General features: G+C 36.5%; 1 protein-coding gene across 1 annotated transcript; it reads right to left on the bottom strand.

The window, feature by feature from the left end:
- Positions 1-2,761: 2,761 nt before the first annotated feature.
- LOC103475074 (pannexin-1-like) lies at positions 2,762-15,643 on the bottom strand. Its single transcript, XM_008426473.2, has 8 exons — positions 15,479-15,643; positions 13,956-14,155; positions 11,835-11,950; positions 9,742-9,929; positions 8,368-8,646; positions 5,874-6,096; positions 4,257-4,497; positions 2,762-3,959 (listed from the first exon to the last, which is right to left on the bottom strand). The coding sequence occupies exons 2-8, from the start codon at positions 14,134-14,136 to the stop codon at positions 3,877-3,879; spliced, it is 1,311 nt and encodes a 436-aa protein (XP_008424695.1). The 5' UTR covers positions 14,137-14,155; positions 15,479-15,643; the 3' UTR covers positions 2,762-3,876.
- Between the last annotated feature and the right edge of the window lie 1,734 nt (positions 15,644-17,377).

The following is a 17,377-nucleotide window of genomic DNA, read 5'->3' on the forward strand; positions in this document are numbered from 1 at the left end:
TATATATCGATATTTTCCGAGGGTGGAAATATTGATATATATTGCCGAATCGATTTATTTATACAGCCCTAACGGGAACCAGACATAGCCAGGGGTGAAGCCATCTTTTTCTCACATGGTGCCTCCCCTGCCAGGCCTCAGGGTGTGGCACAGGACAACAGGGCAGCATCCACTTCCAGGTGAAGTCAGTCTGATTAGCCACTGCAAAAAAACCAAATAAACACAGAAAAGGCCACTGGCCGTAACTGCATCACATACCGTTCCCCCCTTTACCACAGGGGGAATGGTGTCTGATGGGTAATATTGAGCATTAAAATGTATTGCCTTGTATAACATATATTATTTATTTATTATAATTATTAGTATTATTATTATTAATTTCACGCAAAAACGTGAAGAAAGTGTGACAACTTTGCCGAAGCATGTTGTTTGAGCTTTTTGATGGGGAAACGCGGATTGACGTAACACCGGAAAATACGGTAGGGGAAATTGGATAATTTCCACTGCACACCTGACGGTCACTCACGGTACACTAGTGTGCCGCGGCACAGTGGTTGGAAAAACACATTTCTAGGCGAACTTGCTCTGAATACATAAGGACTGTCACTGCCTTGGGCTCTGTCTGAGTGAGGGAAATCATCTCAATACAGTATTTGCCAGCTGCGGATTGGACTCTTTCAATCTCCCAAAGGTTCTCAAACATTTATCAAAAAAGGTTATTGTAGTAAAGATTACCTCTCAAATCTTTTTACCAGGAAGGGCAAATATATAATCCATTTGCGTTGGTGCAAAGCCGAGTTCCTTCTGTAAAACAGTTCTGCTGTTATAAATTTAATAAACTTAAACTTCTGATACTGTATATTTGTTTCGTTAATCAAGAAAAGTTATTTTTTGTACAAATGTGTGACTTTAAACAAAGAATATCCAAAAATTTTTGATTAAATACTTGAAATTAATCACCTATTTCTTTGTTTTATGAAAGAAAATTACACATATCAAATTTATCCCCCTTTAGTTTTGAGAACTTAGACCTCTGCGGCACTTTTTGCAGTAATATCTCCAGATGTAGTTAATTTCAACAGTTTATGCTTAGAGATTAGTTTCCATTTACAGTGAATCAGGGGAGAGTGCGAACGCAGTGCCCCACTACCGTAAAATATCCCAAAAGGCCTGGAGCCTTGTTGCTAACCCTAAACCATTAAAAAATACATAACTTGGCAAAGAAAAAATAATGAAGTGTTAAAGGAACCTGATAAATTAGGAGGAATTCAGACACATCCAATTCGTTTCAACGGGGCCACTAAGTAACTCCACGCTTTGTGTGTCTTTAAATGTTAATTTTTCATATTAACAGTGAATCAGGGGAGAGCGCGAACGCAGTCCCCCACTACCATAAATTATGCAGTCGAGATTCCCACATTTGGGGAATTCGCAGGGGTCAGCACAGCCGAAGTGCAATGGCTGAGCCAGAGAATCACCTCAAACCAGATGTTGGACTGGATTTTATTTCAATGTCATTTATGAATGTTAGAGCCTCATTTTCAACAGTGGAGCTATAAAGGTTGAAAAAGGTTATTTTGGAGAAAATCTCATCAACATTTCCACTAAATAAGAGGCACAAAAAAAAGTTTGATAAAGGAAAAGCCTCTCAGACTCTGAGCCCGACAGCCCCAAACTATTTTTTTTATATTAGACAATTAATTTAATTTCACATAATTATTGCAGAGTTAGTATCTAGTCTGTTTCTAATAATCTTGCTCCGTTTCGTCCCTTTTGATTTTGCAGAAGATGCTACAGATAGAATCATAAATCCAGAGTCTTCAAGATCCATTTTCTCCAGAGAGGACATGGTTACCGGACTGAGGAGAACCTCATTTGACATTACGTATCAAAAATCACACACTTTGTTTGAATAAATTAATGTAGAATAATCTAGAACAGGCTCGACAAGTCTGGGTATACTAGATTGTTTCTAATGTGGTCTGGATGCAAAAATCTAATATGGGCACTTTATTAAAGTTTTTAATTTTCTACAAATTAGACAGGTTTCACAACTCCCACACCTTGATTGAATGAATCCGTCACCAGTGTAGAATAATGTGGTTTGAAAAAATTAGATTTAGTATGTTTTACAATTAGTAGTGAATCATGTTTGAAAAGTGTTTGTGTTGCAGTTTTGGAGCTGGAGCGTTTCTAATGTAGTCTCGATGCAGAAAAAGAACTAATAGTTCACAAATCACACTTGGTTTTAAATATGCTGCAGTTAGTCTAAAACAAATCAGATAAAAAGTGTAAGTATGTTAGTTTATAAACAGAATTAAAATGCTCAAGGTAGTGAACAATTGGATGGAATCATCCTTTAGAAAACAGGATTAAGTTGCATTAATCGCGTTTTTAGTGCAATTAATGTGCTAAAAACGCGATTAATCGCACATTAATCGCGCCATGTTTGACTCCAGGTAAAAAAAAACACCTGGAGTCAAACATGGCGCCGCGGAGACTACACCACCGTCTAAACATGGGTCAAAATTGCTGCTAAATCTTGAAAATGTTGAAATAATTGCCAAAAAACAATGTTACCAATCCATGTTTTAAACTCGACAGGTTTTCCGAATCGGAAGCCAACTTCAACTTCTGATTTTTTGGGGGCTTTTTAACTTAAAAATTTCATGACAGTCCGAACAACACAGGTCGGATGTTTTTCAAATGCGCCCCAAGCCACTCAGTAAAAAGAATATAATAAATGAAGTGTATCCAAACGTTCAGCTGTAAGAACAGGATTCCATCTTTATTCATCACAAAATTAAAAACACCAAAGTTCTGCTTTAATACTACAAAACACTACAACTACCCCTCTTCACAAAAACACTGTCAACATCAGCCAGAAAACAATTTAACAAAAACGTTATCAAGAAGAAAACACTGGATATTAAAGCCATTTCGTGAGCAAAACCGACTCGATATAAAGTAAAAACTGAAGTCAGATGTTTGTTCCTGAGAGTCAACAAAATTAAAATGAGATATAAAAATGAACAGTCCGTACCTTATTGAACTGGAAAATCTCTCCCTAATACAAAAGCTTCATGCAGCTGTACCTCTACAATAATATAAAATTTGAGAAAACTATCCACTACTTCAGCAGGAAAAATCAACGTAGAGATTGAAATTATTCTTTTGAAAGTCATGAGCATTAAAAACCTGGGAAAAAAAACATTTATTAAAGCATCCTGAAATGTGATCGACCATCTCATGAAAACTAAGTGATCCCAAACAGACATAGATGCATCAAGCATGTTCAGTTTTTTTCTGTTTTTGTACCATTTAACAGAAAATCCAGTGAGCAGATTTTACATTCAGTTTCTCCTCAGGGAAATTTGTAACACCGGCTCTAGAGGTGAGATGATGCAATCGAAGCCTGAAATGAGAGATTAAATCTGCAGTACAGATTCAAACAATAACTCGGATGAAGCCTGAATAATAATCGTATTCAGGCGCAGCAGCTGTCCTCACAAAAGGAGTCTGTAAACCGTTCGACTCGGACTGAGATGATTTCATTTCAAGCAACGTTCTGCAGCTCTGCTGTCAGTGCAGACCCTCCGACGTCGGCTCGATCGAGGGGAAAAGCTGGACTCATTCTTGGTTTTGTAGTGATTTTCTTTTTTTTTTTTAACCCACCACATCTGAAATACAATCAAAAGTTTACGAAAACAAACGGTGAAATCATGAAATCAAAGCGAACAAGTTTTAGTCCTTTTTTGTTCGTTTCAGTTTCAAGTGTGTTCAAGAATGAAAGAAAAAGTAAAGTCAGCTCCATGTTGGTGAATCCAGACGTTCAGAGTCTTTGTGTCTCCATCAAGAGTAAAGGGCTCCAGCCAATCACATCACTCGCTGACGAAGAGTCCCAGCCTCTTCAGTTCTGCTTCCTGTCTCATCGATTCCTGAAAGCAATGGATGGAGCTCTGGGAAAAACAAAGCAAAAGAAATTAACATGATCAGGTCAAAATGATCCACAGTCATCACTACTTTAGCCTGGCTGCATATTTATTTATTAGACATCTTTCTATATATTGTCATTATGCCAATTGTTTATTCTAAATTTAGCATGTAAAGACATAAATTAGACTACAACCGCTGTCATTTTCAGAGTAAACCGTTTACAAAAATCTAATCTAAGCACTTTTGGATTATAATTGGTAAATTATTTGCTATAACTGACTATCATGTCCTAAACTTGACAGGTCTGATCCAGCGTTCACCTTGCATCTCCGTTTCCGTCTTGGTGTTGTTCTGTCGGCCGACGTTGTTCTTTGCAGGTTCGTTGTCGTTGGCGACAGGTGCGGATCCTGAAGCCAAACCTCCGTCCGGTTTGGCTTCAGGTTCTGGGGCTTTCTTCGCATCCACGGTGTCCATCTTCACCAGGCAGAGCGTCTGCAGCAGCCCCACCGTGTCAAAGTTTTCCCCGGCGCACTCGCCTCGCTTCTTCAACATCTCCAACACCTGCGGAGGGAAAGCAGACGAGTTACAAAAGACGACAACGTTTTAATTAATGAGCAGTTCATACAAGTCGATAATTATTGATTAGTTGTTTTTTGTTTTAAATATCTGAAATATGGGTCAACTCTTGCTTTATCCATACAGTAAGTTTCCTCTCAAGCCGTTTTCTCCTGTCACTCCACCTCAATCCTTTTTATTTCTAAGCATTAGGCTTAAGTGGCAAAACCAAAAACTGCTGCTGTGCAAGAGGGCAGGTTGCTAGGTAACCAAAGAGTGAGTGAGTTGCTCGGTAACCAAAGTGAGTGAGTTGCTAGGTAACCAAAGTGAGTGAGTTAGCTGATTCCTCCTACCTAGCCGAAAGAGATTCAGCAGCTAAAGTCTTTCCTCTGCCTACATTGCCCAGAATGCTGTGCGGTTCTGGATCTGGGTTCATTTAAATTATTGAACAGCCCATCAGATGTATTATGTATTGATTGATATTGTTTATCACAGCATAATTGGACCCAAGTGAAGTTGAATCCCACTGCTTTTTTTCCCAAAACAAAAATGGTGTCAAAAGTTTGTGGTGCAAAAATTTTCATTTGTGCTGCCATCGTGTTAAAGGCAATAAATCTTTCCAGAGGTCATGAAAGGTCAACCAGCTCCCCACCCCTTTCATTAAAAAACCCCCAAAATAAAGTAATATATTCTAAACAAGTGTAAGAAAATACAGTCGACATTTTTGCTGCACAAATGTAGCAGAGTTGAATCAAACACCAATTTTGTTTTAATTTTGTAAATGTGGGTGGCTGGTTGACCTCTGACCTCAGTTTTTTTATTTTATTTATATTTTTAAAATGACAGTGGCACACAGACCTGTCACAATAACACATTTTGCTGAATGATCAATTGTCCCAGAAACGGTTCTAATATTGTTGTATTATTGTTGAATAGCATCATTGATAATCCTGCCGTAATGACAGTTTACACTGGATCTGGAGAATATTTTAAATAATAATAAAAAAATAGACAACCAAATACAATAAATAAATAAAAACTGAAATCATAAATGAAATGATATACCTGTAGATAAAATTTCTGCAGATAATAAATCATATTTTTATTTATCAAGTGATTATTTTATTGTGGCAGATTTAGTGGCACAAATGAAGGTCTTTGCTGCACAAACGTAGCAAAATTAATTTATTTTGATTTCAAGATGCTGGAGGGGCATCTTCACTGTTACCGATTTAATATAGGTCCTAAAAACAGCACAGATGTCACGTTATCTAGAAAACCAGAGCTAAATATGTAAAATGCAGTTTTCCATCTAGTGTTGTTCGTCCGCAGCCCGTCTGACCCAGGGTCTCCTCTCTAATCTGTACAGGAAGCAAACGCACCTTCATGTACTTGTATGACTTCAGCTCGCTAAGGTTCTCCTCCAGGTAGAGCAGGTACAGAGAGAGGTCGTCCCATTGGCCGCCGGGAGCAGGTAGGACGCTCACGGTGGGAAGCGACTGGTAGGTCTCCAGGAAGAGGGCGTATCCCTGGCAGAAGAGCGGGCGGAGGCTGGCGTAGATCACCACCGGGATCAGAGCGATGAACATGGCCAGGTTGACGGCACTGGACACAAACAATGAACAAAGAGAAAGACGGGTTATAAATCTGCTGAGGTTCCCAAACTTTTACATTTCATTTGCTTAGCGTAAATCCTGCCCCCTTCCTTCTGAGTTTATTTGGAAAAATGTATCAGGTAATCTGATTTATTAATCTGTCATTTGATTATCAGAAAATAATATTCTATATTTATCACAGTAAGTTTTATTTAATCTCCACAGTTCTTGGGTTTCTCTGCCTCGAGGTTGCTGGGCGGTTCCCTTAGAGAAACATTTTCACTTCATGTTGGTAAAACTTGAGAAGCAAAGCAGACTGGAAGCCAGGCAGAAAGATTAGCCTGGCAAATGACATTTAAATAACGATGGCACTTGACAATTGTTGGCTGTGTGTGTGTTTATGATGGAAAGCACTTTAAACTTACTTGTTGCTGAAACAAACTATTGATTTACATAACTTATTACAATTTATATTCATCAACAATTATTGAAAAACGGACTGTATTTAAGCAGTTAACTTAAAATGTATGATTTAAAAATTGATTGGATTACACATTTTTTATTTTTGCATCTGCTCTGCTTTTCTTCCCCTTCACAGCATTAAATCTGTAGTTTACTGTTCAGAACTTGACGTTACTCCGCAGCTCAGCTGAATGAAGCGCTATTAAAGTGAAACTTAACTTAAGGAGGCTGCTGAGTTTTTTTTTTATTTTAAAACAGAGCCACACCGGACTCTGTTTGGACCGTTTCTCTTTCCCGTTCTAGCTTTTCAATGACCGCCATAGACATAAAAGTAGACCCCGCATTGGCTGGTCCGGCGCAGGAAATACGGCGGCCATCTTGGAGCAGTAGTCCCTCCTACTTTGCTCAATCAAAACAGCAGAAGATTCCTCAGCACTGAGGGATATTGTTCAGATCGATGGACTATTGATGTGAGGGCTCCACAGACAACATTTCACAAGTAAGATGGAATATTATTGTGTATATTTTGTGATTAGAATATTACTTTACTGTATTTATGTCCACCGGCGCGATACCAGATAATATTAGCTATAGTGCTCAGTGTAATACGGGGTTCAGCCCTGGTATGAAGGCTAACTGAGATTCTGTAAATCTAAAAAAATGTATTATTCTCTAACATTGACTTAGATTATCTGACACAAGAGCCTACATTAGAAATGAAACAATGTAGCATATTATAAAACTTATATTATGTGTTATAACGTTCATCAACAAAGTTTACACAGGTGGTAAAGACTATTATTTATATGTAAATCTTTCACTCTGTCAAAAGTAAGATATATCCCAAATCTTCCGTTTTTGTTTTGAAGGTTTTATAAAGACACGATGTGAGGAAGAAGAGGGAGAATCTATAAAGAGAGACGGATTCACTGAAGCACGGATGAATCTCTCATCGGATTTTGGACTCAATCTCAGCTGCTGAATCACTCTGAACGGCTGTGTGCTTACATCAATGCTCATCAATGATGATCAATGATGAGCATTGGTATAATGCTCATCATACATCAATATCAGAATATTCCGTTTCTATTCTATTGTTATAGCCACTAAGCATATTTAAATATGCTGAACTTAAAAACATACTTAAATAATACAATTGTTTATAAATGTAGCTTTGATAGATGTTTGAATATAGTTTCCAGTAACAAAAAAGCGTGTCATGATCGATTAAATGCGCTGATACTTCATTGTGCTGCTAAACACATAACGCTGAGTAGGGGTGGTGGACCGCTCCAAAATGGCCGCCCTAAATCTCGTCAGTGACAATAGGCGACAGCGGTCCATGAGGCGTCTATCCTTATATTATATCTATGGACCCCGCCATCACCGCCATCTTTGTTCTTCTTCTTAGTTTTATTGGCGGTTGGCAAAAAACTTACAGCAGCATTACCGCCACCTAGTGGTTCGTGACGAGTTATGTAGATGTATATCTACATAAATATATATCCATCTGTTCATCTGTCTATATGTATACATTCACAACATTTACACTACAAATAATCAAATTCTATGAAACAATTGAGTTTTCTTTAAAAATCAAATAGCTATTTGTATATGCGCCGTCTTTGTTCATCTATGGCTCTGCTTAAGGATGATGGCACCCTCTTCTGAATGGAGGCCAAACTACAATACTAAAACCAAGCGGAAATGATCAGTTAATTAACTAATAAACCATTAATTGACACGATTAATTAAAATTAATAATGTCCGTTTCATGTAGTTTTAGCCGTCTGCAACCCTACTGCAGATGCAAAGTTACCTGAGCAGAGAGAAGACTCCCACGGCGATGAGCTTACACTGAACCTTCTCTGGGATGCTGGTGTCGTTGACGAGCAGGCCGACCCGCAGCAGGCAGTCGAACTGGTCAATGATGGAGGCCAGGTGGAGGTAGCAGCCCAGGTAGAAGCAGGCACAGAGCAGCGTGACCAGAGTCAGGCCGCGGCACAGCAGGTAGTAGGACAGCAGCACCCTGGAGCAGCGCTTGGTCATCAAGAACTTCTCCACCAGCGGGTAGTTGAAGCAGCCCTCCGTGAGGTCGCTGGCCAGAGAGCGGGGAGAAGTTTAAATACATTATTTACACTGAAAAATACTGCGGCATAATAGGACCGTTGTAGATAAACAAAATAGCAACACAAAAAAAAAACAAAAAAAAAAAACAGAAATTTTGAGATTAGACTCAGAAATGTCCAGAAAAAAAATAAATTGTTTCAAAAATCGAAATTGTTCGACTTTTGAAATTTCCATGTTTTCCTGAGATTAATCTAAAAAAATTCTGTTTATTTTCTAGCAATTTTTTCCACTTTTCTAACTCAGAAATGTCCTTTGTTTTAGAGTTTTTTAGGTGGAAATTTACTCCCTCTTATTAATCTACAATGGCCCAATACACTGATGTAGAAAAATGTTTTATTGTTGTCCTCTGCAGATCATTAACATTTATTACCTTATCTTAAACTCTCACTCACTTCTAAACAATACGGTATGTTTAGTTTAATGAATCACTTCTTATCTGTGGAAGATAAAGTCACAAATATTCACTTAAAGCAGCTTAAAACTGGCAGGTCTTACAAGATTTGAGAACTACAAAAGTGATGTATTTTAAAGAATATCACAAGTTATGAATTAATTTTCTACAATTTTTTACTAAAAAAAAACTAACTTCCAAGATATTGGAGATTGTTTTAAGTCAATAATATTGATTAAAATAGTTCTATTTCCTGTGGCAAATTATTTCACTTATAAGACGGGAAAAATCTCTTGTTGAAATAAATGAAATAATCTTTCAGTGGAACTAGTTCTTTTCATCAATATTAAGGAGTTATTACATAAACCAAGCTCCTCTATGTTGCTGAAAAGTTATTTGTAAGTTAGTTTAGTCTTATTTGCAAATTTATTAAGATAATGAAACAAGAAACTAGACCAAAAATGCTTGTTTTTTCAGTGTAGATGTACATGCTTTTCAAACAGCAAGCATGTTTGTTTGTTTTTTGCATAGATTTCTAAACAATGGCTTTGTTTAATATTAAATGGTGCAATTTATTACGATTCCTCTTATGTTATAGAGTTAGAAGTAAAACATGTAAAAAGCTTAAGCTGCACCAGTGTTTTGCAGTGAGGCTGTGATCCTGGAGCGTACCTGTCTGAGGTCTGCAGTCTGGAGGTCGCCAAGCGTTTGGCCAGAGTGACGGCGCGGTTGTAGCACCGATCCAGCTCCTCCATGATGAAGGCGAGGTCCGACTGCAGGAGCGGCGCTGCGGAAAACCTCCAGAACAAGGCGGGGGAGTACATCAGCACCGCCACCAGCAGCAGGATGTAGGGGAAGAACTGGAGAGACGGGGTGAGCAGGAACGGTTAACAGTGACCGGCTTCAGTCGAGCAGAAAGTTTGACCCACAGACGACCCAACTTGATGTCGAGGGGATCGAGGAGGACCTGAAGAGGAAACTGCCAACCGTTGTATTCGGTCGAATTTCCACTAACGGACAATTTTCTAGTTTCATCAGAAGCAGCTCGATGACACATGCTGATCATACGATCCTGAATATTATCACCAAAATGTTACATTTAATGCTAATGAATGCACTAGGGCTGAAACATTAATCAGATTAATTGATAATTGAAATAATCATCAATTAACTTTGATCGATTAATCGTTAACTACAGCATATAGACTCAAAAAAGGTCATTTGCGGCTGTAGCGACACACTCAAAGCAGTAATTAAACCAAAACTGTGTGAAAAATGTTACATTTAAGATGGAAAATATGTTCTACCCAGAACTCGACTACCAGCTGTTTTAGCTTCACGCAGTTAAAATTATAGATAAAAAATATATCTATTAAGCACATTTTGCTGTCCTTTTATTAATTAGTTACATAGTTTTTCACATATAATATTAGGTGTATTTTTTACTTGCAGGTTCATTCTTTATTACAAATGATCAGGGGTCACTAAAGTAACGCCGTTTTATTTTAAGCATTAAAATGTTTCGTCTGATTTATAATATCCTATAAACAAACGGAAAAATGTGCCATTTTAAAACAAAATTCAGATTAATAACCAAATGAATGAAGAATCTCTCTCTTCACTGAAACTGGAGTACAGTGTTATTACCTTTTCCTATTTTTTATTTAAATGTTTTGTGGTATTTATTTGAAGTATGAGACAGAAAAGGGGGAAAAAATGCAGAAAAGGTTTTAGGTTTGGGAATGTAGCGCTGGACGGCAGCGTCCAGAACCGACAGCCTCCGCTCTACTTTTACATCACAAATCACTCTAAACCGTCGCCTGATGTTCAAAAGAAACAAACTTAAATACTGAAGAAATAAACTGGCATTTGATTTAGACTCCAAACGTAAAGCAGTGAGACTAAAGTGGAAACCAGTTACAAAAAGAAGCTTAGCGTATGAGTAAAATGTAAATAAAAACATTACATTAACATGTTCAGCCTGAACTCGCTTTGATATAAATATAAATTCCTGAGGACACCAGTAAGAACAAACAGGAATGTGAACAGACAAACACACCTCCTGTCTCAATGCAAAACTTTTCTGACACACCCGTGAAATAATTAACACAACAAAAGCTGAATGAAGTCACTGCTTTCAGATGGGCAAATTAAACAACCTGATGTGAGATCCTGTAGTACGAGTAAAATATTCAAACAATTTGAATTGTTTTACATTTTGAAAACCAAAAAACCTCAATGTTTTAATTTGAATTAGAGAATATCAACCCAACATAGAGCACATTTATTTGAAATTAAATAACTTTTTTTTAAAACCATAAACCTGTAAAATGACTTTTCAGCCAGAAGTAGGAGCTTGTTTCAAGTCATTAATTACATTTTTCCAAGAGCACTAGTCCCACTGGCAGATTATTTAATTTACAACAAGACATTTTCCCCCTACGTGAAATAATCTGCCAGTTGAACTAGAACTAATTTACAGGTACATGCAAGTCAGTTTTGTTTGTTTTTTTCAAGTGTACAAAGATATTTTCATAAGAAACTAGACAAAAATACTTGGTAAGATTTTGTTTTTGCAGTGCACAAAAAAAACATGCCACACTTTTCAGACTTTTAGTTATGGGCTACTTTTGTTTTGGTCTCCGACATAAACATCCAACCGACTCCTCTGACGGCTCTGATGTGACCAAAGTAAGAAGGTTTTAGTGGCGCAAGGCTAGATGGAGACATTTTAAACGTGTGTGTGTGTGTGTGTGTGTGTTTACCTTGTGCAGCCCCAGAACCAGAGAGTAATTGTGAACAGCCGCCCAGCAGTACGAATCCACATAACCTGCCTGCTTCCAGGAGAAGTTGGTGGGAGAAAAACAACTTATCTGAGTACCTGAAAAAAAAAAAAAAAAAAAAAAACACAAAATTTAGACTATAACTCTTGGAAATAAATACACTTAAATATCTACCAAAACAAATATCAACATCAGGGGTGGCGATATGGACCTAGAATTTTATCGTGATATTTTGAGGTGGTAACAATAAAACAATTATAGTAAAAAAACAAAACAAACAGCTATTGTTTATTTTTTAGGTAACTCTATGGCTGTGACTGCATGGCCATCATAGCACCACAAACACAAGTATTGTTCTTGAAAATAAAAGTAAAAATTCCAGCTTAAAAAAAGTGAATTTATATCACAAAACTGCTCACAGTAGCTACATTTAATTATACTTTCAAATTTACTGGTATTTATTGATGCTCTTATAGAACAAACTGTGGAGAAAACAGCAAAAATAACATTTCCAGTAATACCGTTATTTATTTTTTTATATATTTAACTGAAATTTATTGTGGCAAAAATGAATCAAAATATATTTTTTTAGAAATGATAAACGATACAATAAATGCTCACCCTTAATTGATATTTACGGCTGGACGATAAATCAATAACATATATCGCTATAAACACGTGATCAATATCAATAGATGATACCCTGGAGAGAATATTCAATATATTCACTGAACTCCAATCCAGAACTGCACAGCATTCTGGGAGATGTAGTCAGAAAAAAAGACGTTAGCTGCTCAATAGTCTCACACACAGCCACCAACTCACTCTCTCTTTGGTTACCTAGCAACTCACTCACTCTCTCTTTGGTTACCTAGCAACTCACTCACTCTCTCTTTGGTTACCTAGCAACTCACTCACTCTTTGGCTACTTAGCAACAACCTACAGAGTAACTGGCGCAGCGGCAGTTCCTCGGTAGTAACTGCTTAACCAATAACTGCTTAAAAATAAGAAATGACAGCGTGAAGTACAGGTGTGCCGATCTATCGGTCACCGATCATAATCGGGCTGATTTCCGTGAAAAAGTGTATGATCGGCGATCATCGTCTCTTGTTGCTGATACCGATCACCTGCATCTCATTTCGCAGCCTGCCTGTGCAGCTGGTCTCCTCTTTCCTTCACTCTGCGCAAACGCGCAGCAACAAATCCTAAGCGATGTGGAACTATAACGCACTGAGTGAAAGGGGAAGTTTGCGTGTTGCGGCGGAAAATTAAAGCACGTGGGGTGAAGCAAGTCAAAATGTATCAACACGACAAATATAATATGGCATAAAAACAATGGCATACAGGAAGTTTTCATTCAGTAACTCTGGATTGTTTATTGTAATGGATCCTGTATTTGCCTTTGAATGTTAAGTTTTATACTTGAATTTTTTTGGCAATGTTGAGAGGTTTTATTTTGGCTCTTTGCATCATTTAGCCTCTTCAGAGCCTCCATATGTTATCAGTCTGTTAAAGATAGTATAATTGATAGTAGTACAATTTGCAGAATGCCTGTTTTGTTTAGTTTTCTTCTTGGAAAAAGTTATTAAAAACAAGTTTTTGTCTAAATTAAGGTGAATTCATGGTTCCTTTTTCCACATAATGTAACCGGTAGCGTTTATGATAAAAAATAAATAAATAATAATTATGTGATCGGTATCGGTGATCGGCCCTCATGGGTGATCGGTATCGGCAGGAAAAAACCTGATCGGCACATCTCTAGTGTGAAGTGAAAACTGTGGATGAGTTAAAGTCACACCAACAGTTCTCAGTATTTTAAAACAAAAACAAATCAATATCGACTGATATGAAACACTTATATTGTGATATGTTTTCAGCCATATTGATATCAATGTATTACCATTTTTGTGCCTAAAAAAATCTTAAAACTCAAAATCAGATTTTTTTTTTTAACTGTTTGTTACAAGCCGAATGTCATAAAGACACAATTTGTTCCCATTTCTTCAACTGAATCTAAGACAGATCATCTGATGATTCTTCATTTTGCCCGACCAGAAGCAGATAATCTGGATTTTTACCGGATTAGCTCTGGTCTGACTCACCAACTGAGACCTCCTGAGCGAAGGCCAGGGAGATAAAGAGGAGGGGCAGACCCACAGCCACGCAGGTCACCATCTTGTCCGCGGCCAGCTCCGTTCGGATGTTCTGGTACCGAGCCTGGTTTGGCTCCTTCAGCCGAAAGTCGCTGAACACATACTCTGTAGCAACGTGAGCGATGGCCATCTCTCCTCTCTGAACTTATCTGCACAGAAAACATTCATCACGACCCAGACGACTGAACGAATTCCCTCTAGATTTACACTGAAAAAACACAAAATCATTACCAAGTATTTCTGTTCTAATATCTAATGCAAATATCTTGGTTACCAAGATTACTAAATCAGCAATTCCTTTATATTGATGAAAAAAGTTTTAGTCGCACTGGAAGATTATTTTACTTATGGGAAAAATGTACTGCTAAAAATTAATCTGCCAGTTATTAAGTTATTATTCATCAATATTTAGGAATTATTGACTTGAAATTAGCTCCTACATCCTGCTGAAAAGATGTAGGAGCTAATTTAAATAAATTAGTTTTGTGCACTAAGATATTCACACTAGAAATGTGACAGAAATACTTGGTAAGATTTTGTGTTGTTGCAGTGTATTCCTCTTATGTCAGTAGTTAGATAACATGTTAGATAATTGGCAGGTGGGGCATATCAACATTAGTAAAATTCTGTATTTGTTTTCTTAAAGCTTACGCATAGTTCCTAAAATGTTTACACTTTGGCATCATATGTCTGGCTGGGTGTGACTGATAAAGCCACACTGGCCAGCTTCTCGCCAAAATATTCCTAAAGTTTAGTCTGAATTGTGCAAAAATAAAAGACATCCTGTGTTCGTTTTCAAAAGATACAGTCTCAAAACTACCAAAAAAATGTTTTCATACTTTTTATATGGCATTTTATTTTTATGGGTTTTTACCTGGACCTGTTTCTGACCTCAGATGGGCAAGAAGGTAAAAATGAATGGATGGTTTAAGCACTAAAACTAATTGACTGTTCTCATCAGACATTTATAAATCCATATAAAAATGTGTGATGACGATAGCAATTTATGAATCTCCATTTTATCCTTCTTTAGACACTAATATACATAAAAAAAATGTTTAATTTGAAGCTACGGTGAAAAAACGGGTTTATTTTCTCACCTGCAGCTGTCAGAAGAAAAAGAAAGGGGTCATCCAAGAAAACGTACAAAAATATATATATTTAGTCCCAAGAGGCAGTGGTTTCCCTCAATAATATTCCAGTTAAGTAATTTAATGGGGTTAAGTGGTGAAACATGAGTCCAGGCTAAAAACAACCCGTGACTGGAGCATCAACAGGCTGCCTTGTTTACATGCAATGTCTGTAGTAAGAAGCACATTTAAAAAATACATGTAAAATATTATTTCTTTATATTTACTTATAAAAAAATAACCTTTTAAGACAAAGGCCTGGTTTGGACGTTACTCACTAATCCAATGTCATACGACTTTGTGATTTAAAAAAGGAAATAATAATAATAATAAAAAACTTACCAATACTGCGTGTGTTATAATGATTAAAGAATCATTGTTGTGGTTTTCAGAAGCCGGTCGCTTCAAAACGTTAGATTAATTAGACAGAGCAATGTGGCAGCACGGCGCTCCTGATAAAGGAACAACAATAACTTTCGAAATCACCGTCTTCCTGTAAGAAGGCGAACTCCTTCCGCCAGTCTTATACAGCAGCTGCGTTCACGGACACACCGAAAATATCGATTTGACGTCAGTATGACGCGTTTAATGCAACTCGGTAATTTATCATTTGAGCTACAAATTACAAAAAAAATTGTTTTGTTTTTTTACAAAAGAGAAAAATAAACAAATATTTAATTGATTAATTAATCAAAAATAAACAATAGTTAAAGCAAAAATGAAAATTGTATAATTCATCTAATAATTTTATTTCCATATTATCTAAGCTCATTTAGAAACCAGGTTTTGACTTGTGAACAAATGTCAATAATAATTACAGTCAATATTATTATTATTATTATTATTATTATTATTATTATTATTATTATTATTATTATTATTAAAACTTAAGAAGAATAAAAATGACTGACAAAAATTAACTGTGCACTAATACTTTGTGAAGAAATTAATTGATTAAATAAGAATTAATTTCTTGATTAAGAGCTGATAATCAGGAAATTATCATTAGTTCTTAACTTTTAGGGTAAGGTAAGGTAATTTTATTTATATGGCACAAATTTCAGCAACAAGGCAATTCAAAGTTTTAATAACTAAAAAAGCTGCAGAGAAAAGCCTCAAATTAATTCCTTCAAATTCACATCAAGTCAAACTTTATTTATGTAGCACATTTACAACATCCTCTCTGACCAAAGTGCTTTACATCAATCACAGCCTCACAGGTAGACAAATGATAAAACAAAGAATAAAATTAAGTTTGGTAAAAAAAAATTAAATAAAAATAATGATAATAATAAGATGAATAAAAACCAAAACAAGCTACATTTCAGCTGCAATGATTTCAAATTTCAATGATTTCTAAGCAAAAACGTAGATTTTTTTCTTACAGTCCCTAAAGGTAGCATCATGTTAGGCAGTGTGACTGCCTGCCCATAAAACATGCCAACATCTGGCTTTAGAGTTTAACTGGAAATATTTCGTAAATGCATTTTCATGCGCTGTCCACACGTACAACAGGATGTAGAGGGAATCAGTGAACATGTGGGGCCACTAAGTTCCGAGTGGAAATATCTGAGGAATGAAAACCAAAACCATTTTGTTGTTGATGTTAGTCAGTCGCGATGAATTCTGGGCATTCTCGCTGTGCCCTCTGTGGTCCTCCCAAACTTCTCTGAGCCTCAATCAAGTTGGAAAAAATCACTACGCTTTTCCCGGAAGTTTCAAAGTTGGATTTAGAAATAAAACTCCAAAAAGTACCTCTAATTTGTTATGGTTAGTTCAAGAAAAATAAAATAACGGAGTGTTGTTTATAGTTTAAAAGCAGGTTAACATTATTAACAAAGCCTAAAATTAATGAAGTAATTGTGGTTTTAATTTGAAATCAACCAAACATATGTGTTTTTGTGTAAGAAGATTAAAAAATCACCAATTGATCATTAGATATATTTTCTTAGAACAAAACATTCTAAATTATGATAAAAAACAACCCGTCCCCAGAAAAGTTTGTCCTGATCTGTATACCAATTTTCCAATAAGGTTGTTCAGGTTATGCTTCATTTCCTGTCATAACTGCTTTATTTTAATGTACATATGTTTGTTGTAGTGGTTCGGAAATTGTGCTTTTTGGTTTTGTAACCATGTTGTTGGATTAGCTCGTTTTGTTAAAAACATTTTTATCTTGACAGTTTGCAGTTTTTCACAGCAAGAAATCTCAAAACAACAACCACAATAGCAAAACAAGAT

The sequence above is a fragment of the Poecilia reticulata genome, linkage group LG13, assembly GCF_000633615.1.
Source record: "Poecilia reticulata strain Guanapo linkage group LG13, Guppy_female_1.0+MT, whole genome shotgun sequence".
NCBI lineage: Eukaryota > Metazoa > Chordata > Actinopteri > Cyprinodontiformes > Poeciliidae > Poecilia > Poecilia reticulata.